This window comes from Camelus dromedarius, chromosome 15 (assembly GCF_036321535.1).
Source record: "Camelus dromedarius isolate mCamDro1 chromosome 15, mCamDro1.pat, whole genome shotgun sequence".
In the NCBI taxonomy this organism is placed as follows: Eukaryota; Metazoa; Chordata; class Mammalia; order Artiodactyla; family Camelidae; genus Camelus; species Camelus dromedarius.
In genome coordinates this window covers 57,563,439-57,587,682 of record NC_087450.1, presented here as the reverse complement: position 1 = coordinate 57,587,682, position 24,244 = coordinate 57,563,439, and the positions used below count along the sequence as shown (strand labels likewise).

At 53.8% G+C, this 24,244-nt stretch overlaps 1 protein-coding gene across 4 annotated transcripts in view; it reads left to right on the top strand.

The window, feature by feature from the left end:
* Positions 1–24,244, top strand: part of HPCAL1 (hippocalcin like 1) — a 96,391-nt gene that overhangs the window by 70,093 nt on the left and 2,054 nt on the right. Inside the window, exons 2-4 of one of the 4 annotated variants that reach the window (XM_010982694.3) lie at positions 4,057–4,142; positions 19,992–20,387; positions 22,573–22,678. In XM_010982694.3, coding sequence (XP_010980996.1) covers positions 20,010–20,387; positions 22,573–22,678 — 484 coding nt within the window. In that variant the 5' untranslated portion in view covers positions 4,057–4,142; positions 19,992–20,009. Of the gene's footprint in view, positions 1–4,056; positions 4,143–6,041; positions 6,183–8,206; positions 8,350–19,991; positions 20,388–22,572; positions 22,679–24,244 lie in introns of those variants that run through there. The other 3 variants (XM_064494736.1, XM_064494735.1, XM_064494734.1) reach the window with 3 other exon arrangements.

The following is a 24,244-nucleotide window of genomic DNA, read 5'->3' as shown; positions in this document are numbered from 1 at the left end:
TTCTTTAAATGTTTGTAGAACTCAGCAGTGAAGCCATCTGGGCCTGGGCTTTTCCTTGGGAGTGATTTGTGTTACTAATTCCATCTGTTGCCTTCTTATGGGTATTTCAGATTGTCTATTTCCTCTCAAGTCAGTTTCGGTAGTTTGTGTCTTTCTAATTGGCTTAGATTCTTTACAAGAATATTTTCAAGGCCTCTTTCCACTCTTTTAGTCATTGTTGACATTTATTGCATTCTTCCTCGTGTGCCGAGCCCTTCCTTCCTATGTGCTGAGTATTTTGTGTGTGTGCACATTAGCTCATTTCATCTTTACTAGAACTTGATGAACTCGGTAGGATTACTATCATCTCAGTTTTTACATCCTGGAAAACTGAGGCAGAGAGAAGTTAACTAATGGGTCAGTGTCACATAACTAGGAGACAGCAGAGCTAGGATTTGAGCCAAGCAGTCCAGCCATGTAGTCTTCTCTGCTCTCCTGAGGCGCTCTGTGCTAGGAGCTAGGAGTACAAGAATGAGTCAAACCTGGTCACTGCCTGAGTCACTCCCTAGAAACCCCAAACCTAAGAGGGAGGTGCCTTCGGCCTAACGGGAACCAAGGGCTGGGAGATCAGGAAGCGCCCCACGGAGAAAGTGATGTGTGAAGCGGGCTTTGGAGGAGGGTCCAATGCAGGGGGGCATGTGGGTGAGTCAGTGAGTGTGCCCCTTCCCCGGGGCTTTTGTCTTCAACCTCTTCTCTGTCCCAAGTGCTCAGCGAAAGAAAGGGTGTCGCAGAGAACCTTGCCTGGGGACTGACGCCCCGGCTGGCAGGAGGAATTTGGAACAGTAGAATTGTGCCCAGAGGTCTGTTTGAATCTCCCAGGCCTCTGCAGTTTGCTCTCTGGGAGAGGAAGAGGCAGGACCATTTGTAAGATGATTATGAGACAGAAATCAGGAGCGACCAGACATAACTCAACGTAATTATTTCTGCATAATGACTTCTGCTCCTTGATTCCGTCTCGAGCAATGACTGTAATTTTTATCTGTCACAGGAAAGCTGGTGGCCGGGGAGCCCCTGTGGCTTAGCGATAGAGCCAGGAGGAAATTTGCAATTCGAGTTAATGGAGTGTTCCCAAGCAGCCTGGGAGCCAGAGCTTTCCAGGCCTCTGGAGTGATGGCCCCTCCTGCTAGGAAAGGCCCAGCCTCCCAGGGGATCCAGCCCATCTGCCTTGTGTCAGATGGGGAAACTGAGACTGGCGGGGATCACAGGACATGCCCCAGTCACCGGGCCACTCGGCAGAGCTTTCCCCCGGGGGGTTGGGGTGTGTCTTGGTGAGACAGGAAGGTGTCCGTGAGGACTAGGAATGCTGTTGCCCATCCCTAAGCTGATCCCTGAGCATGTCACTCAGGCAGGGCTGCCCCCAGGAGGCTGGAAGTGGTGGGGCCTTTGTGGCCGGACAGCAGACTGACCTGTAGCCCCTTGGCATTAAGCGTGCAGTGCAGCTGGAGGGTGTGTCCTGGAGGGCAGGCTAGAGGCACACGTCTCCAGCTCCGGAAAAGCAAAAGTGCCCCCCCTCAAGCCAGGGGGGTGCTTGCTCACTACATTCCCACACCTCCTATAAGCCCTTGTAATTAGCGAGGGTGTCTGGAAAGAGCAGAGGCGGGTGTAAGGGTTTGCATTTGGGACGCCCCACTTAGCCACATGTGACCCTGGCAAGTGTCCCTGGGTCTGTTTGCTCCTCTGTAAACTGGGGGTTAGAATGGACTCTCCCCAACAGGGCCCTCAGGAGGGTGGGATGATGCAATGACGACCAGACACAGTGCTTCTAGCCCATTCTGCTGCCCAACTCTGTTACTGGCTTTCACAAGGATGACCTTGTGAAGAGCCCTCGACCCTGTCTGGGCCTTGATTTCCCTGAACGTCAAAGCAGGGCTCACAGAGTCATGAGATAATTTAGCTGAGATCATTGACATGAAAGCACCTTTAAAAAACTGGGCTGAGGCAAGTGGAGAGGGATTTTGGGGCAGAGAAACTGCTCTGTAGGGTACTAGCATGATGGATACAGGGCATACTCATTTTCCAAACCCACAGAAAGCACAACCCCGAGAATGAACTCTACTGTGAACTACGGGTTTGGGGTGATGACATGTGTCAATGTAGGCTCACCAACTGTAACAAACCCACACTGTAGCCAAGTCACTGGTGGGGATGCTGAACTTGGGGAAGGCCGTGTCCAGGGAGGGGCCAGGCGATATGTGGGAACTCTGCTTTCTGCTCAGTTTTGCTGTGAACATAAAACTGCTCTAAAAAATAAAATCTATTAAAACTTATTAATAAAATATATAAAATAGGTAAGTGACCTCCAGTGAGAATTTCTGAGGGGAAGATGCGTGGCTTTTCTACCGCACGTCTTGAATCCTAGCAGTGAGTTTAAATAGCGTGATTGGCATACGAAGCTCCACACTGATGAAGCAGGGGAGAATTTCAGCTCTGAGCAGAGTGCCCTCTGCTTCGAGGAATGTCCGTGTGATGCATTTTGGGGCACTCATTTGTCAAACATGGATTATTTATTGAGCGCCTGCTGCATACAGGCTCTGGGCCAGGCACCAGCTGCACCTCGTAGAGCTCACAGTCACCTCATTCTGCGGGAGCGAGGGGAGCCCCGCTGGCCCCCACACCGTGAGGGACTGGGTTTTCCGGGATGGGTGAACTCTCTGGTTCCTGTCCTCAGGACCACTCAGTGAGTGCATATAAACTCATCATGGCTGCAGAGGGAGAGAACCTTGTATTATAAGAAAATAACTGGGAAATGTGTACAGATTAGGAAGAAAAACAGGCTTTCAGGTAAAAAAAAAGATAGCGTTTAAGGGAGACTGAAGGTTGGGAAGAAGCTGGCCAGTGCAGGAAGGCAGTGTAGCCCGGGGGCGTGAGAGCCCAGGACTGTCTGGTTCCATCCTGGCTCTGCCACTTAGAAGATACATGACCTTGAGCAAGTAGTTAGTTTCTCTGAGCCTCGGTTTCCCTGTCTGTAAAATAGGGTTAATAATTATGCTTATCTCAGGTAGACATAAATTTGGAGTTTGGGATTAACATATACACACTACTATATATAAAATAGACAAACAAGGACCTACTACTGTAGAGCACAGGGAACTATATTCAATATCTTGTAATAACCTATAATGGACAAGTATCTGACAAAGACATGTATATATGTATATAAAACTGAATCACTTTGCTGTACACCTGAAACTAACACAACATTGTAAATTAACTATACTTCAATTTAAAAAATGGTTAAAAATAATGATAATTATGCCTACTTCATAGGGCTATTGGGAGGATTAAATTGGATGACGGAAATGAATGCATAGAAAGCTTTTAGCAGGGCACCAGCCGTGCAGGGATGGAGCTGTAAGGATGTTATAATTACATACCATGTACAAGGTGCTGCCAGTTCAGAAAGGGAAGGGGTGAGGGAGGAGGCTAGCTGGCAGCTGGCACGGGGGTGTTTGGAATGTTTGTGCCTGAAGCTGTTGGAGATGCCTGTTCTCACAGTGACCGTGGGGCTCTGAGTCATTGGCTGGGGGTCAATGACATCTTCTGACCTTTCGTTGCATGCGGGGGCCAGGGCTTGGCTGTGGGAGCTCCTGTGGGCCTGCTCTGTGCGGGTCATGGTAGGTCCAACCCACTGGGCCCTTCCAGTGACCCTGTTATGTGAGGCCTCGGGCGGCGCAGTGATGAACAGGGTGGCTCGGTAATGCTGCCGGGGCCACCTGCCACACGTGGCTTTGACCCTGGCTTGTGATAGCCAGTGACCGCATCCAAGGGGTGGCCAGCATCTCCCCGGGTGGCCTCTCTGGTCAGGACTGCGGAGGGCTTCCTTCCTCCCGGTGTTGGAGGTGCACATGCTCATGTCCCCCACCCTAAACAGTGGGACAGACTGTTTTCTGTACTTAGCATGGGGCTTACAGAAGCGGTGGTCCCCCCAGTGGTACATGGAAGCAACCAGAGAGAAAGTCAGTGACCTCCGGGCCCGGGTGTCCCCTCCCCACGTGACTGGTTTGTCCTCTCTTCCAGGGCATGGTCTAGCAGCCCAGGCAAGGACGGAGAACCAGCCTCGGAGGTTCTGATCCCTTCCCTTCACTGCCTCCCCTTGGCCTTGGGTAAGTCACTCTGGGAGGCCACGTGGGCCTGGGAGTAAGTGAAAACGAGGGGGCTGGGGGACCTTTACCACTCTGTGGGGTCCTGCCCATGTCAGGACTTGACATAGCTTAGCGGGAAGAAGGGGGAAGACAAGGAATTTGGGGAACAGCCTGCCCAGCACCCGCATGAGACGGGTCAGGAAACGGGCCCGGAGATGAAAAGAACCCACCCAGGTCCTGTGGGAATCTCGGTTCTTGCCCTGAACTGGCTGGGCTTGTGGGTAAATCATTTGACCTGGGGCGCTTTGGTTGTGAGATGCATCAGAAGTATGAGGGGCAGACTTTGAAGGGGACATTAAGGCCCCCTCCTCAAAAGGCTGACCACAGGAGCCCCTTCCCCACCCACAGCCCCCTCACCCTCCTGCCCTCCAGCATGGCAAGGCCCTAACCAGGCGTGAACTCAAACCAGGGGCCTGGCACCCGGCTGCTCTCGGGTCAGACCAGGGGCAAAGTGCGCCATCACCAGCATGACCTGCATGCCCTTCGTCTGTTTGAATCCACTGCCCTCCCGGCCTCATCTCCAGCCGCTGCCAGCCCTGGCCGCGAGGGAGGCTCTGGTGAAAGCAGTGCGCCTGCGCCACCCGCAGGTGCATCCAGCCCCCAGGCCTCTGCTCAGCCTGTGCCCTCCACCTGCGCCACCTTCCCCTTCGCATCATCTGGTACATTCCATCCTTTCCCAAGCCTCCCTGGCCCGAGGCGGAGCCAAGTGCCCATCCCCTTGTCCCCCGGAGGCGCTCTGCATGGCTCCCCTGGGACCCCCCTTCCCTGCTAGCTGCATTGAACCAGCCTGGCCGCAGGGCTGGGAAGCAAGCTGGCTCTGCTGTAGGTCTGTCCCTCTTCTTGAGCTGAGTGTTTGGTTCTGTTCCCAAGTGAGGAACCAGGCAGTGGGTGAGAGAAAGGCCTCTGACCTTGGATCTGTGCACTCGGATCCCACTGGGCCACTTAGCCTTCCCCAGGTCTCAGCCATAAGATGGTTTATCACACCTCCCTCCTTGGGCTTGTTGCAAGATTAGAGCTAAGAATAGTGTTGGGCAAGGTTCCTGGGGCGGGGGTTGCCCTTTGGCTCCTCCTTCTCCTCCCCCACCCTCCCACCCCCTGTTGTCCAGCGGTTACTACAACGACTGTCGTTTGTCATCAGCCCTGCCCTGCCTACCCTCAGTGCTGTGAGCATTGATTGAGGCCAGGGATGTGGGCTCTGTTGCCAGGGGAGTTGGGGTCAGGGCTCGGGGACGCGGCTGTTCCGATGGCCTGCCCACCGTGGCCGGCCCAGGTGTTAAGGGGCAGCAAGGAGGTCAGTGTCACTGGAGGGGAGGAGCCAGTGGGGGGACGGGAGCCGGGCAGACAGATGGGAGGGTGCAGATGATGCGGCAGGAGCGGGCACTCGCAGTGCCAGCCCAGCGACACAGGTGCAGGTGAGGAGCAGCAAGCTCAGGGCGGCTGGGGTCGCACTCTGCGATGGGCCTCCCCGCCACTTCAGAGATGCCTTTGCTCAGAGACTTAGCCATGCTTCTGGAAGATGTGAGATCAACAGGAGTTCTGCAGGCAAAGGAGGCAGGAGAGCATGACCCCGGGCTAACCTCTCCTCTGGGTGCGGTCCACCTGGCTGTCCCGAAGTGGCCTGCAGAGTGGAAGCTGCTGTGGTTTTGAGGTGGGGCACGCACCAGGAAGGGGGAAATCCTCCCTCGGTTGTACGTTGAGGGTTATTTTTAGAGTGACTAGCGATGACTCTGCAGTATCACTTCCTGTGGGCGTCCCCTTCCACCCTCAACCGCAGGGGCAGATCCTGCGTGACGAACATTGTAGGCAAATGCGTGCTCACATGTGCGTGCGCTCACACACACACAGACACACACACACTGCGGTGTGCACCTCTTGGCTTGGTGTTCTCATCTGCTATGCAGTCAGTGGAGGGACAGGGACCAGCATCCTGGCCTGTCTACTGGACAGCCAGCCCCAGGCAAGGGAATCCCTGCCCTCAGCATCCCTGAGCTTCTGCTCCAGGTAGGTTTCTGCACGAGGTGCTGTGTGGGTCCCGAGTGAGGTCCAGCCCTGGGCTCACACCTGGTTGGAGAGAAGAAAGGTAGAGGTGGAAGGAAGGGCACCTTAACCACCAGTCAGTCTTTGCTCAGCGCCCAAGGGATGGGGCAGAGAGGGAGGCTCCATCATGAATGAAGGAAGGACCAAGCGATGTCCCTGAGATTTCACTGCCTATTGGCACCTGGACGGGGCCCCTGAGCTGGGTCTCAGCCCACTCGGGTTCTCCCGCTCTGCGTCGCCGGCCTCCCGGGCCGAGCCCACACTTCTCCTTCTCACTTCGCTTCCCGAGGCATCGGGCATGTTCCAGGCACACGGCCACGATTTCTGGGACAGCCCAGATTTCGCATTTTTCCGTCCTGTGGACCCCTTGACATTTCTTGGGTTTGTCAGACCCCAGGTGCACATTTTTAGCTTGGAAGCCTTCCGGGGACATGCTGAGCAAACTGTAGCTGTGCTGGCTGTTCCTCGGACCTCAGAGGGTCTCCAGGACGTCTCCAGGCTCTTCCACTGGAGTCAGAGGACATCTGGGTCAGAAAGCCTCTGATGGACAATTCTGAGAGCTGGCGGGGGGTTGGCGAGGAACGTGGGCTCTCGGGCACTCTGGACAGTTCTCTGCGGCCACAGATGCACGGAACTGGGGGACCCGCGAGGCAGCTGGGGCTGCCGGGGCGCCCGTGTCTGCCGCCTTCTCTCCATTGCACCCACCCCAACTTCCCCTCACCGAGCACACGTCCCTCCTGTGTGTCAGGTGCCGTGCTAACTGGCTGTGGGATTATTCCTAGCCTCGTCCTGGTGACTGAAACCCAACTCTTTGTCTTTGGGGAAAAGGGCCAGGGAAGAACCTGGGCCTGGAATGCCGCCTTCCTTCCCTCCCCCTTCTCCCCGTCCCTGCCCTGCTCCCCCACCACCCCATCCCCACCATCACTGTGCTGGGCTCAGAGCAGAACTAACTCACAGTAGAGAAAGAAAGAGTAATTCACACCTTCCTCTCCAGCCACACTGTCAGCACATTGAGGCACCTTGTACTTTTGTGTGTCCCCAACACAGCGCAGTGACTGCCACTCAGTAGGTGCTCAGTTAACGCGTGTTGGTCGACACTGGCTGTGTGAGTTTGTGTGTTGGCCCCAAGCCTCCCTGCAGAATCTATGGCTTCTGGTGCTGTGATTTGAAGAATAAAAATGGCAAAGGGCAGTGCTGATGAGCTGTCTTCACTCTGACGATAAATACACTCTGATGATAGCTCAAGGCTGTAGCCCTGGGGCCACTAAGGGGCAGCTGGCACGTCACTATGTGTGCACTGAGCGTCTCAGCCAGACTGATGCCACTTTTAGGGAGAATGACTTACTGTGTTTATTTCTCTCCAAAGACATTAAACATGGATCAAATAGCAGATGAGATGATTCACTGGAAGTTTTCTTCCAAGCTTCAAAAAACACACACAGAACTGGGGATTGGTGTGCGAGTGTCCGTAAGTGAAGCCAGGAGGCATCCGGCTGGAGCCTGCCCTCCGGGGGCCCTGCCGTAGGCGGCACCTCCCGGGCTGCACCTTGCCCTGAGGTCGGGGTTGTGTGTCAACTGGCACAAAACCCCAGGGGGCCACACGAGTGCTTAAAAACACCTCTTCTGTCTGACGTTTAGAATGCCATTTCTTCTCAGTTTCGCCCAGGATATCTCAGAATGTGATCAAACCTCGTTGATTTGGGGCCCAGGGATTGAGAATTGAGCTGCCACTCAGGCAGGAACCTGGTAGAAATGAGCTTTCTACCACCCGCTGGGAAAAGAGGGACTGGGTCGGCCCACCAGGATCCTGGGAAAAGGGACACACACTCCAGCCAAGTGGGAGAACTTCTCAGGTGCTGTTGGGGCCTCCACCGGGGGTAGACTCCAAGACGTTTTCCAGGGTGGGCCGTGCCTCGGGGCCACAGTGTCCAAATTCATATTTTTTAGATGAGGAGAGTAAAGCTGTGAGGTTTGTGGCTTACCCACAGTCGTCCAGGCCTTCCGACTCCAGCTGTGCTAATAACAACGGACTCCGATCTGCTCTTTGCAGACACCCCTCATCTACCTCACCGCGTGAGACAGTCCATTCCTTACCCTTTGCCTGAAAAAGAAGTCAGAGGCCCTCTTTCAGGTATTTTTTGTCTCAGACTTTACAAATTTGAACTGCCCTTCGAGTAATTAGTCTGAATTCCTAGGGTTTGGTGGTGTTTTTCCTTCTTTCCCCTGCCACACCTCCTCCCAACCCCTTACATTTGTTAATCTATCCATTCATTCCTTATCGTCCCCTACTGTTCCATGTTGTTCCATGCTGTTCTCTGCTGTTCAGTACTGTTGTACTGTTAGTCAAGTTATTGTTCAGGAAGGTGCCTGGAGAGGTAACAGGCCCGAAACTGTGCAGCAGGGATGGGGTACTTGTGGGGGGTTGGTCTCCCCAGAAGCTTGGGCCTATGAATTCTGGAGTCAAGATGCTGCCCAGGCTCCCTGCACCACCAGGAAAGATCCTGCCCACCCCCCAGCCATGTTCCTTCAGCCACACCTCACCACACATTTTCCCACCCTCACACCTCCTCGCACACTGACTCCTCCTGGAATGATACTCCGACCTTCTCCAGTGGACAGGTGTTCCCCCGGATGGCAGCTCCGGGGGCCTTGCCACTCCCGCCCCCACCCCAGCAGAGCTCACAGGTCACACCATCAGGGCCTGGTGCGTAAAATATCTATACATTTAGTAAGTGTATGTAATAGCTGTGGAATGAAGGGAGGAATGGTAAATATGGCCCGTGCTGATTTCTCTAAGATAACTGGCTTCCCAGGAGTGAATCTGAGGCATTCCATACACTGTTGTGTTAGGAAAGCCTTCACCCTGAGAGCACCCCCTCCCTGGTGCCGCCGCCACCTCCACCTCCACCTCCACCTCCACCACCACCACCAGGCCTGATTTCTCTCCCACTGGGAGCCAGAGAGCAGATGAAGGCTTTCTGTCGGTGGTGGAGGACCACACCAGTGTGGAGGAAGGGGAGTAGAGTGTGTGTATGTGTGTAGTGTGGTATGTGGTGTCTGATCTGTGTGTGTGTGTGAGTACTGGACCAGGGGTTTAATACCGCTGTGCTGGGCGTGCTGGGGAGAGGGCCTGCGGGCAGTGCAGGAAGCCCCGTGGCAGCCTCCAGCCTCCCAGCCTGCCTCTGTTTGATATTGTGATTAAGCTCATAAGTGCATCATGCATTTCTTTTATCACAGAAACTGTGATATTATGTCCGTGTATTTGTCTGATGCTTTGAATTTGTCAGAGTCCTTTTACAGCCTTCATTTCCCTTTATCCTCCCAATTACACTGTGAAACCAACAGGTTGGGACCCATTTATAGCCAAGGAAGTCAAGAATTAGCCAAGACCTAAAGGCTAGAGAAGGGGGTCCTGGGAGAGACCCAGGCTGGCCACTTGCTGCCCAGTGGGAGTCCCTTCTGTACACGGCCCCCATCCAGACTGCAGCTCCCAAAGCTGGCTTCCATCCCATTTACAGAGAAGCAAACAGAGGTTCTCTGGAGCCTTGAGACAGGGACTGCCTGACTCCAGGACCTGGCCCAGCAAATTCTCTTACCCCCTACCTCCACCTCCTGAGAGCTGCCCCTCCAGCTGGGTGCTGGTCTGGTCGTCTTGGTTTCCCTCCTGCTGGGAGGATGCTGCCCGGCTGAAGGACCGTGGCTCACATCCTGGCCATGAACAGCAGAGTGGAACCGCAGACTCGCTCTGCCGTCATCTGCCCGCAGGTCTGTCTCACATGGGCTCGGATTACTTGAGTCACTCCACAGCAGGGGACAAGTAGCCAGGAGGAACTTACTCCAAGATGTGCAAGGTCTAGTGTCCCAAACTTCTACGTGTGATAAGCACAGTTGAGCTGGGGACCCCTCCACCGGCTCTGTCCCCCCAGGGCTGACCCAATGGGGACCAGATCTAGGGAGCTGCAGGAGGGAAGGGCTTCTGAAATCTCAGACTGGCTCCTGCCTTCATCAGCAGCGTCCGGCCTACTGTGGCCTCTCAAGTTTCCTTCAGAAGAGCAGTTAGCTTGTGGTCACCTCCAGTCCCTGAGAAGCAGATGCTGTGTGATTCACGTGTTTGTTTATTTCAGCCTTGGAGTTTTTAATTGTTCAATGAAACGGTGATAGAGTCCTGAGCCCTGGACTAGATGCATTCTGGGTGTTTTCCTAGGCATGGACATTTGCTGGGGAGGTTGGGGGGCATTGCAAGCCCCTGCCTTCCAGCTCTTCTGGTTTCTCCCCTTGACCATCTCCTCTGCAACTGACATTGTGTTCCCAGCATTCTTCCACAATCATGCTCACACTCACGTCCTGGCCTCTGTGGCCTTGGGTGGGTCTCTGGGCCTCCTCGTCCCAGCACACGCTGTTCCCTTTGTCCGCCCACCTGGAGGACTCCTGGGGCCCATAAGACTGGCGCAGGCCTCCCCTGTCAGACCTGTCAGCCATCTCACGGGGGACAGGCCAGCTCCCCTCCGGCACTCCTGGTCTCTTGTAAGTAAGCCTCATTTGGCACGTTACCAGTATTGTCAGTGTGCTGGGGGCACTGGGGGCACCTGGGAAGGGTCTGTGCATCTTGTCCACCCACATGTTCCCATGCCCGGCACAGAATGGGCTGGGAAACCTTTGTGGGCACAAGGGACAAACTTCTCTCCGTACTCCAGCCTGGTGTTTGGGGCTGTGCCTGCGTAAGCCTGAAATTTGCCTTCACAGCAAGGCACTAAGGCTCTGGCGGGGTGGGAGGGGGCAAAGCAAGCCCCCGGCTCTGCGCTCAGGCCCACCCCCTGCCAGGTGCGCTGGCCCTGCTCCTCGCCTGGCAGCCGGCACCCTCTGTGGAAACGTGGAACTCATGTACGGCTGGACGTGTGTGACGATTTCAGCGTTAAGAAACATCACACGGTCTTGTTTTGGTCCTGCCTCGAGCCCTTTTCCTGTTGCATCAGCAGATTCCGTAGAGAGACGCTCATCCTCTCAGGCATTTCCTCTTCCTCTTCCTGCCTTGTTCTTCCCTAGAGGCGCATTTATATCCCATCCACCAACCTGCCTTCCTCCATGGGGGAAGCAGCTCAAAGTGCTGGTCCCCTGAAGCTTCGGGTAGCAGTGACCCTGGCTCGAGGGTGAGGCTGCACCACTGAAGCGAGAGATCCCAGCCGGAGGGCAGAGTTGGCTGGGGACATCGCTGGGGGTGTGTGCCCCGGGGGAAGGAAGAGATGGCTCCAGTTTGGTGAATGGACCCCTGAGTCTGACACCAACCCCAGGCCCTCTATTCTGCTCCAGCTGTTCCTGTTCCAGTAAATGGAACTTTCTAGAATACCAAGTCTGAATTACAGACTATCCCTTCTTGGAGCTTCAGACCTGAGCAAGAGAGCGCTTTGCCATCCTGATCCCTGACATTCCTTCCTGTATCCCTGATACCAGAAGGGTCACAAAATATTAGAGCAAGAGGGTCCTAGAAGAAACCCATTCTCTTACTCATCTGTCCATTCGTTCAGGCTCTGTGCTAGGCCCTTGGACACACAACCATTATTTCAAATATTTTGACTGAGCACCAGTTGTGTGCCAGGCCCTGTTCCGGGCTCTTTGGGGAAACAGTGGTGAACAAAAGCAGAGTCAACCATATAGCAATACAGTGCCAGTAGTAGGAACTGCCATGCAAAGGCGGCAGGGTAAGGACCAATCCTGTTTGAGATGGGCTCCTTGGAGGCGGTGCCCCCAAGAAGACTGGAGCAAAGACATGAACATTGAGGGAGTGCACCTTGCAGATACTGAGGGGAAGGAAAGGCAGACCAGGCGGAGGGAACTGCAAACGCAGAGGCCCTGGGGCTAGAACACGTGTAGTATTATACACTGGCATGAGTGTAGTATTCTCTTTCCTCAAGGAGCTCACAGTCTGATGAGGGGAAAATGTAAATGACGTAATAAAAGTTGAGGTCATAATAGAAACAGGGTAAAAGATGCTATTGGAATGCAAAGGGAAGTGCAATTGTAGAGGGGTTGGGAAGTGCAACCCTGAGTAGGTGACATTTGAGTTGGGCTTTGGGGGATGAGCAGGAGTTTGTTGGGCAGCTGAATTGGGCAGCTCCACAGATGAACCGGTGATCTCAGAGGTACAAGGCATGCAGGAAGAGCTACCCACAGTTCCTCTTCCTGTTGCGTTAGCCGTTTCTGCAAGGGAAAGAACCCCCTCTTGATGATTTTCCTTTTCTCCACTTCTTCCTTTCCCTCAGCCTCATTTAGGGCAGGTCAGTGGCAAGAGAGTAGAAAGGAGGATGGCTCAACATGGGAAGGGGAGTCTCTGCCTTGCTTGGCCAGCCTGCCTCTTTCCTTCCTTCTTCCTTACTCTTTTTCTCTCCTCCCTCCTTTCTTCCAAACTTTCTTTTATACATTTGTAAAGTTTTGAGGAGTCACAGGTTTAAGCTGCTGGGGTAGGTACAGAAGTCGGGAGGGCTTTCGGTTGGATTTCTCAGCCAAAGTCACTGGCCTGGAGCCCATCCAACTGGTGAAGCTGTGACGCAACAGGTTTTCAGGAAGGTCCCTGAGGTTGGTGGGCTGAATTTGGTTCTGGGCACAACCCATAACTGTTGGCTCAAGAAGTGTGACTCACCCCCTCTCCCCATTCTCTCATGGGGCTTTCGTGTTCACCCTTGGAAGAGGAGGAGGAACACCCCTACCTGCAGCCTTACACCTTAGCCAGGGCCAGACCTGGGTCTTCACCGCAGCCTGCCTTCAGCAAAGTTCTTGAAGCTGTTGAAAACAGAAACTTCTGGGACTCACACAGAATTATGAAATGCAAACACCATTATCTTTCGAGGGCACCAAGAAGTGAAATAAACACAGGCCACCTCTCTCAGCTAGGTCACAGTTAGCAGTGGGCCTGTAAACAAGGCGCTAATGAACTTGAAGAGTCCCTGTTTGGTGACCCCAAATCGGTGCCCCAAGGATCTTCCCACCACTGGAAATAAAGTGCAAGCCATCTACATATGTAATTTTAACTTTTCTGGTAGCCACATCAAAAGAGTAAAAATAAACAGATGAGATTAATAGCACCAACATGATTAATTTAATCTGCTATATCTCAAATGGCATCATTTATCATTTCGTATGTAATCAGGATAGAAAAATTGTTCATGAGATATTTATTCCTGTATTAAGTCGTCAAAATCCAACGTAAATTTTACTCCTAGAGCCTATATATGAATTTAAACTGGCCACATTTTAAGTACTCAATGGTCACATGTGGCTGGTGGTTACTGTACTGGACAAATCCAGCTTGTAGATGGAAAAACCGAGCCACCGGGAGATAGAGGGGCATGGCAGGGGCGGGGTCAGGAAGCTGGGAGGCGGGGTCTCCCGCTCAGGTCCTGAGGAGCCTGCCCGACCGCGCCCTCTAGCGTCCACCCAGCTGCACTGCAGCCTGAGCGCCCCCCCCCCCCCCCCCCCCCCGCCAAACTGCTCTCTGCACTGGGTTCTGGCAGCTGTCACAGACCTCCTGGGACAGGACTGGCCCCTCCGCGGAGCAGCTGCGCTAGAAGCCAAAGCTGCAGGCGGCTTGCTTCCTACCTTCTTGCTTGGAGGATAGAAGGACACAAATGCAGTCAGTCTCTTTTCTCCCTAGGACCGTGGCTCAGCCCCAGGAGGAGCTTTTGTCCGTGGGTCACCAGGAAAAAGAACAGGGACTAGGGCTGCATGAGAAACAACACAAACCGCCTGTTTTCCTTCCACCCGCAGTGTCCTGTTCTGCCCCAGACAGAACAAGTGCTCATCTCAAATGAGCCCTCCAGTCCCTTGAAGTGCAAATTCACGGCAGCAGCCCCTTCAGCTTCATCCTGAGCTTTGGCCATTTATTAAGGAGTTGGTTCCTCCCACCTCTTCCATCATCTTCCTTCCAAGTGTTTCTAAGTCTGGTTGGCCCAGCCAGCTTTGGAGTTCCGACTTGATGAAAGCATTTTAGAGCAATGGGATGAAATGTCTTCCCACGCCGGCAGCCGGTGTTGAGCTGTGATTAATGAGACGTTTGAGCACTTGGTTCCAGAAGCCTCGCTGGCAGCTGATAGAACCATGCCATTAAAAAGGCTTTAATTTGCAGGCAACATGGACTTCAGGTTAAATATTGTCATAGGGTTCCCTAGCTACATGTTTACTTTTTTTTCCCTTTACAATTTAGCACATTAAGAACAATAACAGAGTAACTGAGACTCAGAGAGATGGATATTAGCCCTGCATTAACTCCCCCATTTTTCCATTACTGAGAATTAAAATGTCATCTTCGATGCTCTCAGAAGGCTTTTGCTTGTCTGATCCAACTCCTGCTTGGTGGTGAAGCTTTCTGAGCCCAGTAAGAGATTTTCTCTGACCTTGAATCAGTTGCTCTCCCCTGGCACTTCTTCATTGTATCTTTCACTGGAAATGAAAGCGAGATTTTTCTGGTAAATGAAGGCTGGGGTGTGTGCCTAATGATAGGGCCAGGGGACCATTTCTGCTGGGAGATGGGAGTGTTGGCTTTGTCTTTGCAGAAAGTCTTGCTTTTTGTCAGCCGTCTTCCCAGTCGGCCAGTCATCAATGAGATTGGTTCATTGGTTTAATTAGTAACAGAAGAGTCACTGGGCATGCGGTGTTCCACCATCCGTGTTCCCTGTGAGGCCACCTGCTTCGGGCTGAGAGCCTCCAGGAGGGAGCTAAAATGAGATTCTTTTAAAATATTTCATTGGAGCCTTTGGTAAGCCATGCAGGGCCCCCCGGAGAGTGACTGGGAGTGCACGTGGGGCTTTATTTGACATGCGTGGTCCACACTTCATGGCTTCATGAAAGTCACCGTGGGAAGGCCATCTTGTGAAACTGGGTGAGAAGTTTAATGGTGAGGAACAGAGGTGGACAGCAGCTGGGAGCACCTGGGTGGCCTCTGTCCCTGCCCACGGACCTGGCACTGAAAGGGCCCCCCAGGAAAGTCATAGCCCCACCTGCCAAGGACAAGCTTGTGCCCCACAGAAGCCTCAGTTCCTTTTGTCTAAGATGGAGGTGACAGAGATGACATTGCCTCCTCCCAGCCTGGTCCAGCTCGGCCCAAACCTGCAGCACCTGGAATCTGCCATGTGTCCCTTGGAGGTGGCCTGTGGGGTTGAGCCCCCAGTGACTTTTAAAGTCCTCCTTGTCATTCAGTTTGGATCTCATGTGCCATCTTCCAAGAAAGACTGCTCGGCCCTACATGGCTATGAATGGTACCTCCTTGGAGCTTGGAGCCCCTACTTTGGGTCACTTTTTATGCCCCATCCATGTGCCATAAGCAGCCTAGAGCCGTGAGAACCGGGGCCTGCGTCCCCAGGCATTTAGAGGGCCCGATGGACTGGAATATACCAGGTACCCCCCCACCCCATGCACCCAGCTTGGCACCAGGCCCTGAGGACATGCCGAGGGCAAGGATGGCCTGCACTCCTGAGCTGACACTTTTAGGGAGCAGAGCACTGGCTAGTGGACATGTGTGCACAAGCATTTGCACAATTAAATGACTCAGGACATGGTGCAGGATGTGATGAAACACACTGGATTTGCAGACAGTGAGTTTCCAGATTCTTCTGGGGAATGCTGTACCACCTCCCCTGACTCCATTGCCTTTCTTGGGACGGGTCGGCCCTTGTGATGAGAGATGGCTCCCCCATCTCAAATAGAGACACAGGATTCTTCGACCTGCGACCTGCACACCCAAGGATCCTAGACAATCAGACCAGGAATAACACTGTGGTCCTCTTAACGCCATCTGGCCCTCTCTGAAATACACCGCCCCTTTTGAAATTTGTAATAAATTATATATAACATAAAATTTACCACCTTAGTCATTTCTGTGTACAGTTCAGTCGTGTTAAGTACATTCACACTGTTGTGCAACCAGTTAATTCCAGAATGCTGTTCATCTGAATTCAGCTCGTGCTCTTTGGAACTTTCTACAAACATAGGCCCCCCAACTCTGGCTTCTTACCTGGTCCACCAGGTTGGCTTTGACATCCTCGGAGTTGTCTTGAACTTTTAGCGAAATTAGCGTTATCAGCTTTTAAAATGATCATGCTAGCTAGCCCTTTAATTCAGCTAACTGGGCGTGGTCAAGAAATCGAAGCAGCGGTGTGGTGGGTGCCCTGCTTCAGAGCCTTGGGGTCTCCTCAAAGGGGGTTGGAAAATCAGTGATAGGATCCTGCAGCGCCATCCTCAAAAGTGTGGCCTCCCATCAGCCATGAGTCTGACAGCCGAGGTTTTACTAACTTACCCTTCAAGATGGTGGCAGGAAGATGTGTTTTTCCAGCCTCATATTTCTTGATAGTTTTCCCCCAATGTAAAATGTATCATTTTTGTTTCTTAGGTGCCTCCTTCAATTTCTCACAATCTAGCTTTTCTTCTTTATACAGCTGGGAATGCCCGGTCCACCTGCCAGGGTTCAGGGTCGATCGTGGAGCTCCATGGTCAAGTTCAAGATGGACTCCTGGTCACAGCCCAGCTTCACTGGCTGTGGGACCGTGAGAAAGCTACTTAACACCCCACCCCAGGCCTCGGTTTCACCATTTGTGAAATGGTCTGCGCAGCGCCAGGCACGGCGTGAGTGCTTGGGGAATTGTGGCTGCGGGTAGTATGACAGCTGTGGGGTATTTGGATGCCGAAATGGACCAGTGTCAGCGACTTGCTTGCGTCCCACGTGCTCTGGCCTTAATAAGCTCTCTGAAGGCAGGACCCATGCCAGATACATCTGTCCCCCGAAGCAGCCAGGATGGTGGTGGATACATAATAAGGTCTTATTAAATACTTACTCAAGTTAATTCATGATTTCCAAAGATGATCAGCATTGCATTCTCTTTATTCTCTGTGACTGTACCTTATCAGTTTTTTTAAATAACAAAAACAGCTGCTGGTGATGGGGCAGCTTGCTTTTTCTTGGGGTCCCCCCACATGTGAGTGTTTTTAGGTCTTTTCTTGTTGGGAGAGGAAGAGTATTTTGGCTTCCCTGGAGAAAGAGCCTCCAGCTTGCGGGCCGAGCCTGGCCGGTGTGCTGGGAGGGTGGGGGCACCGGCAACGGGTGCTCTCTAGTTGGTGTGCAGACTGACCCTTCTCTTCCCCAGACACTCACCTTTCAGGTTGGTTCCGCACCCTCCTTCCGCTGGGCCTGTTGTTCCCCTGCCCAGAGTCTCTCCAGAGGCTCCCCTCTTTGGAGATGGAGGGGGACACTCACCTATCTGTGCTGGTGGTGGGACCTGAGGGTCTGTACTGGTCAGGGTCCGTCAGCTGCTAGGACAAATGGCCCCCACACCTCAGTGCTTAACACAATAAAGATGTATTTCCTGATCGTGTTACAAGGGGAGGTCTTTGCTCCATGCAGTCATTCAGGGACTTAAACTTCTTCCTTTTAGCAGGTCTGCCATCCCACGTCCTGCCTCCCCTGGGGTCCCAGGAAGGAATAAACCCTGATACCCTGAAGCATCCGCTGTGCACAGTGAATGACTTCTCGCCTGTGCACCTAGAGTGGTACTAGTTATGTACCGTCCTCGGAGGACCGAGGAAATGGGCACTCCAGTCATCTACTGTGGGGCGTGGTCAGATGAGGAGGCACGGTGGAGGGAGGCTACAGGGCTTGCTCCCTCGGGGGCCTCTGAGTCCTCCCCTGGTTATTGTGTGTCTAGCAGGCAGGAAAGGGCGTTGCCCAGGCCAGACCCAGAGGGGCCACGCATCACTCCATCCTGTGAGCCCCCAAAGCTTTCAAGAAGTGCCCCCTGCACTGCATCCCCCCCAAAAGGGAGCATCCAGGCTCTACTGGAATGCCAGCTTTGCCAGAAACCTCCCCAAAGTTAGCCAGACCTGAAAGCAGGTGTCTGCACGTGTTCGTGCACAACCACCATCACCACAGGGCAGACACGGGCTCTGCAGAAGCGGTCAGAGAAGGAGGTGCTGGGCCACCGGATTTTGCAGCCCCAGGTGTCTGCCTGTGGGCCACACAGGAAAGGGCTGGGAAAGCGAAAGCCGCCCCAGGCAGATCTCGGAGCCCTGCGGCTGTCACCTTTTAGAGGTTATGTTAATAGAACGTGTCCCGCTCCCTCATGTGGTCCCTTCCTTTCTGTAAACTTGTGTTATATCTGGTGGAGGAGGTGCTAGGAGTTTGGCATTTCTGTGGGCTGTGAAAGAACAAAAATCACAGACCCATTCTGAGGCCAGTTGATGTCTTGTTCTGAGCTGTGGCTGGTTTTCATGGAGGCGAGTGGATTCTGAAAGGACCAATCCTGAGCTCTCGGAGCCTCGAGCATCCCAGAAGGTGTCTTGTCTCCATGATGGAAAGTGCAGGAAGGCACGTTAGAGAGAGGATGGGCCACTGACTATCAGACAGACACAGAAACACACTCAAGTATATCTTCTCTTGTTTTCACAAATGGTAGCAAACTCTGTATTCTGTTCTGCACCTTTTCTTTTCACTTAAAAGCAGATCTTGAAGGTTGTTTCACATCAGTCCGCAATGACAGGCGCCTGCGTTGTTTGTTATTACAGATAACAGTGCACACAGGCTGTGTGTACAGATGGGAGCATCTTTAGATATGTTACTAGAAGTGGGGTTACTGCGTCCAAGGGAAAGTGCTTATAATTATGAAAGATGTTGCCAAACAGCCTTACCTGGAAGTTAGAAAAAGAACTTTTCTATAATTTAAATTTATATAAAATTTACGTAATTTAAAGTCATAAAGATAATAAGTAAAAATAATGATATGTATGGATAAAACTAATAAAACCTGGGAGAAGGAAAAGAAGAAAGAGGAAGCACCAGGGAAAATATGTGAACTACAGTGATTATCTCTCATAACGGAGATTCTGTGCATAATGTTTAGAATTCACAAATGTTAAGAAGCAGTTCAGAGTGGTTCCCTCTGGGAGTAGGGCGAGAAACCTTTTGTTTTTATTTTCTATTTTATATGCTCCCCAAATGATTAAGCCATGTGCACGTGTTACTGTGAAAATCAGAAAATAAAATGAAATGTTGAGATGGAAGCTGTATGAATGGCTGGCAGGAAAATCACACCAGGGTCAGTCTTACGTTCAGGTCTCATGGAAAACCTCCGTGGGGAGCACGCTTCTGTCCTCCCACAGGTGCCTGAGATTTCACTATGAACATTAGAGACATCACGTCTCTTGGTGCTAATTCTAGAACCACAAAGCGTTTCTCAGAAGCAAAATAAAGTTACTAAAAAGTCCTTAAAAGTTTCTGGGTGCCTGTTCTAAGGATAAAATCAGAACGTGGTGCCCAAAAGAGAAAAGAACTGCTCAGAACACGTGGGGTATGGGTTGGGGTGAGAGCAGGCGGCCTGACAGTTTTGCCTGGAGCTGATGAGGGTGATGAGAGGAAGGATTTTATCCTCAAATCTTGTACAGCCCCCGGTGGGCACTTGATGAACGCCTCATTCCGTTGATTTTAAGTTGCCATCCCCCCCTTCCATTTCCACATTCTGGAAGTCAGGATGTGTCTTGCAGTGAGGGCGCCCTGTCCTGACTCCACTGGAGCATCTGAGCCTTCCTAGTCGTACCTGGACTGACAGTTGCCTCCCTGCAGCGGGTCCTAGATGGCCTGAGACATCCCAGGCACCGAGATGGCCCAAAGTGGACCTCTCCAGCCCTTGGTAAAGAACAGCGGAACATGCTAGGGACCTTTCTCCACCCCAATCGTTGGCTGTGGGCTGTGGGGAGCCCTCTGCCACCCCAATGTCCCCAGCCGGGTCCCCTGTCTTGCAGGTGTCGCCGCCGGCCACCATGGGCAAGCAGAACAGCAAGCTGCGGCCCGAGGTGCTGCAGGACCTGCGTGAGAACACGGAGTTTACGGACCACGAGCTGCAGGAGTGGTACAAGGGCTTCCTCAAGGACTGCCCCACCGGCCACCTGACCGTAGATGAGTTCAAGAAGATCTACGCCAACTTCTTCCCCTACGGCGATGCCTCCAAGTTCGCCGAACACGTCTTCCGCACCTTCGACACCAACAGCGACGGCACCATCGACTTCCGGGAGTTCATCATCGCGCTGAGCGTGACCTCGCGGGGCAAGCTGGAGCAGAAGCTGAAGTGGGCCTTCAGCATGTACGACCTGGACGGCAATGGCTACATCAGCCGCAGCGAGATGCTGGAGATCGTGCAGGTGCGTCCCCCGCGGGGCCGGCGGGGCCGGCGGGGCGTAGGCGGCAGGTCCCCCGAGGCTGAGCCCCCTCCCGGCGTGTGCTCTCTCTGCTCATCTCGGGCTTCAGTCCTTCTCTGCTGGGTGGCAGCCCGCCCGTCTCTCGTGCACTTGTGAAAGTGAGTGGTTGGCCCCTGGCTGGTGGGTCCTCGCAAATAGTGGTAAGAGCTGGTGTTTACGGATCACTGGCCGTACATCAGGCCTGGCCTGAGGGCTTTGATGAGCTGTGACCTTCTCAACCCTTAAGCAGGGGTCATTCTCAGCATGTCACAAAATCTGGGGCTCAGAGCGGTGATTCCCTAAGAATTAACAGAGCTGAGAATTATAGGAATTGAGAGGACCCTTGACACTTGCAGAAGCCACCTAAGTTACCTTTTCGAGGCCCCTCATTCGAGAATGCAACAAACGTCTTGTCACGTCCCCAGGAACGTTCAGTTGAAAAGAAAACTGCAACGTTAGTGACCACAGAGAGCTCGGGCCCCACCCCAGGGTGTCCCCACCTCTGAACCCCTCCTCGCCTCCTGTCAGCTGCTCTGGCAGGTGAGGTCGTTTTCCAGAAAGAAACCGAGTTTTGTTCACTTCCCCAGATTCCTAGGCATGTGATAGAGACCACAGAGCCGCTGCTCCCTGGGGTCCCCTCCGAACCCCGACTCCCGGAGCCTCGGGGGATCAGTTCTAGAATTCCTTAGAGGAGGTGTTCTCTACACGGAAGGAACTTCAGGGCTGAACCACAGGCAAAGCGGCCTCACCAGCTCCTAAAGCAAGTGGCCTGAGGTGTGACCAACCTGCTGCCCGAACAGGTGGTTTTTACACAGTGAGGATAAGTCGCCGCCGGGAGCCCCGTGCTTCAGCTCTTGCTCCTGGCTCTTAGCCCCGGGCGGTGGTGGAAGTAACACATCTGCTTCCCGGGAATCTCCTATCCAGCCCCCATGCCGGCCCATACCCTTCTGCAAACAGGCATCCCTGTCACTGGCCAAGCAGACTGGCCTTAGAGACACGGCAGGCTCGTTCAGAACAGCGCGGGGTGCCAGGACTGTCCAGATGGGACCTGGCTGCTAGGCCACCAGGCCGTGTTCCCAAACCCTGAGTCCCTTCCCCTGGCGCCTGCGGATGGCTTGCTGGGTGGGACCTCTGGCTGCTACATCTTTGTCAAAACAGACTGGGAGCTGAGTATTTCACAGCCCACCAGAGGCCTGGGAGGGTCTTGACTCTGTCCCCTCTGTGCTCAGACCAGGGCCTCGCCCCGTCCCAGGAGCGGGTCCTGTCCCAAGAGGCCCTGAGATACACACTGCCATGCTGTGAGGCCTGGCCAGCCCCCCCCACAAATGGAGGAGGGCAACGAGGGGAGAGCGTAAGGGTATCAGAAGCCTCGCTTGGGTTTATCCTTCTTTGGTTTTGTTCTGTAAACCTGCTATTAACATTGAACAACTCTCAGACTTCCGCTGTTCTTGGTCTGCTGTTTCAGGAGTGAGAATACCAGTCGAGCCATTTCCGCACAGAATCCCCCAGTAGCACGGGCCCTCCCCCACCCCGGCCTTGCACGTTACTCTGATGAGCTGCTGGTCACTGGCCTCATCACAGCCCCCTGGACACATGCGCATACACCCACCACTGCACGGGGCACCTGCCCGGGCCAGGCCCCTTGGACAGAGACAGCCAGCAATGGTGCCAAGCCCTTGGATGGCAGTGCCCCTGAGAGAAGGTTTTCTGTCCTGCTGGAGAGAACTGCCACCCTGGCCCTGTCCTTGCTGGGGCTGGTGGGGTTCAGGGACTAAGTCTTTTTAGCTTTTACCGGAGGTACCGTGACCCCGTGGTTAAGTGTGCACAGCTCCGTGTGCAGCGTGGCAGGCTGTGCACACATATGCTCGTGTCATCATCCTCGGTGAGTTCTGGAGCATTTCCACTGTCGCAGTGGGTGGTTTGGCCTGTTCTTGAACTTCACGTAAATGAGCCTGGCGCCTTTCGCTCACCTGCCGTCTGTGATACGCATCCACACTGTTGGGAGGACCAGGGAACGTTCTAGCTGGGGAAGGGTGAGCATCCGGCCCTCTCGTCCGGCCGTGGGCTGTGCGGAAGCTCACACCTGTGCCCCGCTCGCCAGGGAACAGCCCAGAACCTCAGAGCACACACATCTTGCGCCCCTTTGCAGGCTATATACAAAATGGTGTCCTCCGTGATGAAGATGCCCGAGGACGAGTCCACTCCGGAGAAACGGACGGACAAGATCTTCAGGCAGATGGACACCAACAACGATGGTAGGAGCCCTGTGTGTCTCTGCCGCACCGCCGGGAGCAGAGATGTGTCAGGGACCCTTCCCTCCCCCTCTGCAGCTTCTCAGTCTTCGCCAGCACCCCCCTAGCCTTGCCCAGTCAGTGCAGCTGCAGAGGGGAGAGCCAGGGCTCAGAGGTGGGGACACCTGGGCCAGAGTCCTGCTCCCCTGAGCCATAGTCTCCTCGATTCTAGAATGGGGAGACATGGACCTCTCCTGGGGAGAAGAGGCAGGGGAAGCGAGTCCCTTTGCACCCCATCATTCTGACATGCCCCAGTGGCCCCTGGGGGCTCTGCTGGGATGTGTTGGCCTGCAGCAGCTGGGCCAGGGTCTCTGGGACCGCACTGCAGCAGCAGAAGTGGCTGGTTATATAGGGAGGATGTGCCCCGAGTTTCCTTCTCTGCATTAGCCGTGAGCTTCTGCAGGAGCCACGCCGGGGAGGGTAGCTATGAAACTTGATGGCTCCCCGCCTCTCACCGGCGTTGTCAAGTGCAGTCCCCGAGCCAGGTCTGCTTTGCTTTTGAACGATAAATAAACACAGCATTTAGAAAAGAAAAAAAAAAAAAAAAAAAGAAAATACCCCCTGGGCTGTGCTGGAAATTAAAAATAAGCTAATGCACAGAGAAGTGCTCTCTAAACCCTAAAGTGCAGCTTGAGGATGAGGCAGAGGAGAGCCAGCAGGGGGAGGTGTGCGGCGTGGCTGCAGGCGTGTCAGCGGCAAAGGAACAGGTTTCAAAACATGTTCCCACGTGAAACAAAGTGGCTCCTGCCTGGCGTTGCCTTTGGGCTGATTTAAAACGTGTCTTCCACCCTCCAGGGTAGTAAGGCACAGGCTTTGGGTTCAACAGACCTGCATGGAGTCTTGGCTCTCCCGAGCCTCACTTTACTCCTCAGTGAAATGGGGACAATAAGTTCAGTCTCTCACAGTTGCGAGGATTCGATGAGACCGTGCTTGTAGAGCTCATGGCACAGCGCCCTGCCCTCCACCCTCAACCTCCCTCCGCCCCGACCCTCGGAGGGCCGGCTCCAGGCACCTTCCCAGGTTGAACCCCGGGGTCCATCCATCCCTCGGGGAGGGGACAGAAGAGGCAATGCTGGAGGAGAGAAGAGTGAAGCAGGATGGTCCAGGAGTGGACGGCCCTGTCTCACCTTCCCTACCGCCCTGGGAAAGCCAAGCTCTGCCCCAAGTGCCCGATGGGGGTGGCCAACGGGTTTTCTCCAGTGCACAGCACAGGTGTCACCAAAGTGACGCTCTCCTGTGAACTGAAGCCGGCCAAGCACCAGGACCACCCTGACGGCTGCCGGACAGACTGTGCTCAGGGACCCCCAGCCCCTTGCCCGCCCTGCTTTCTGCCAGGAGGAAGGGGCTTGTGCTTTCAGAACCTCCTCACCCTGAGTGGTCATAGATCAGAGGGTGGGGGAGTGGCCAGTAAAAGTCCCCACCAGCCATATGTAGGGTGACAAAGCCCAGTAGCCCTCTGCATCATCGGAGGGTCCTGGAGACCTATTTTGCTGAAGGGGTGACTGCCCACTCCCTTCCCAGTCTATCCCT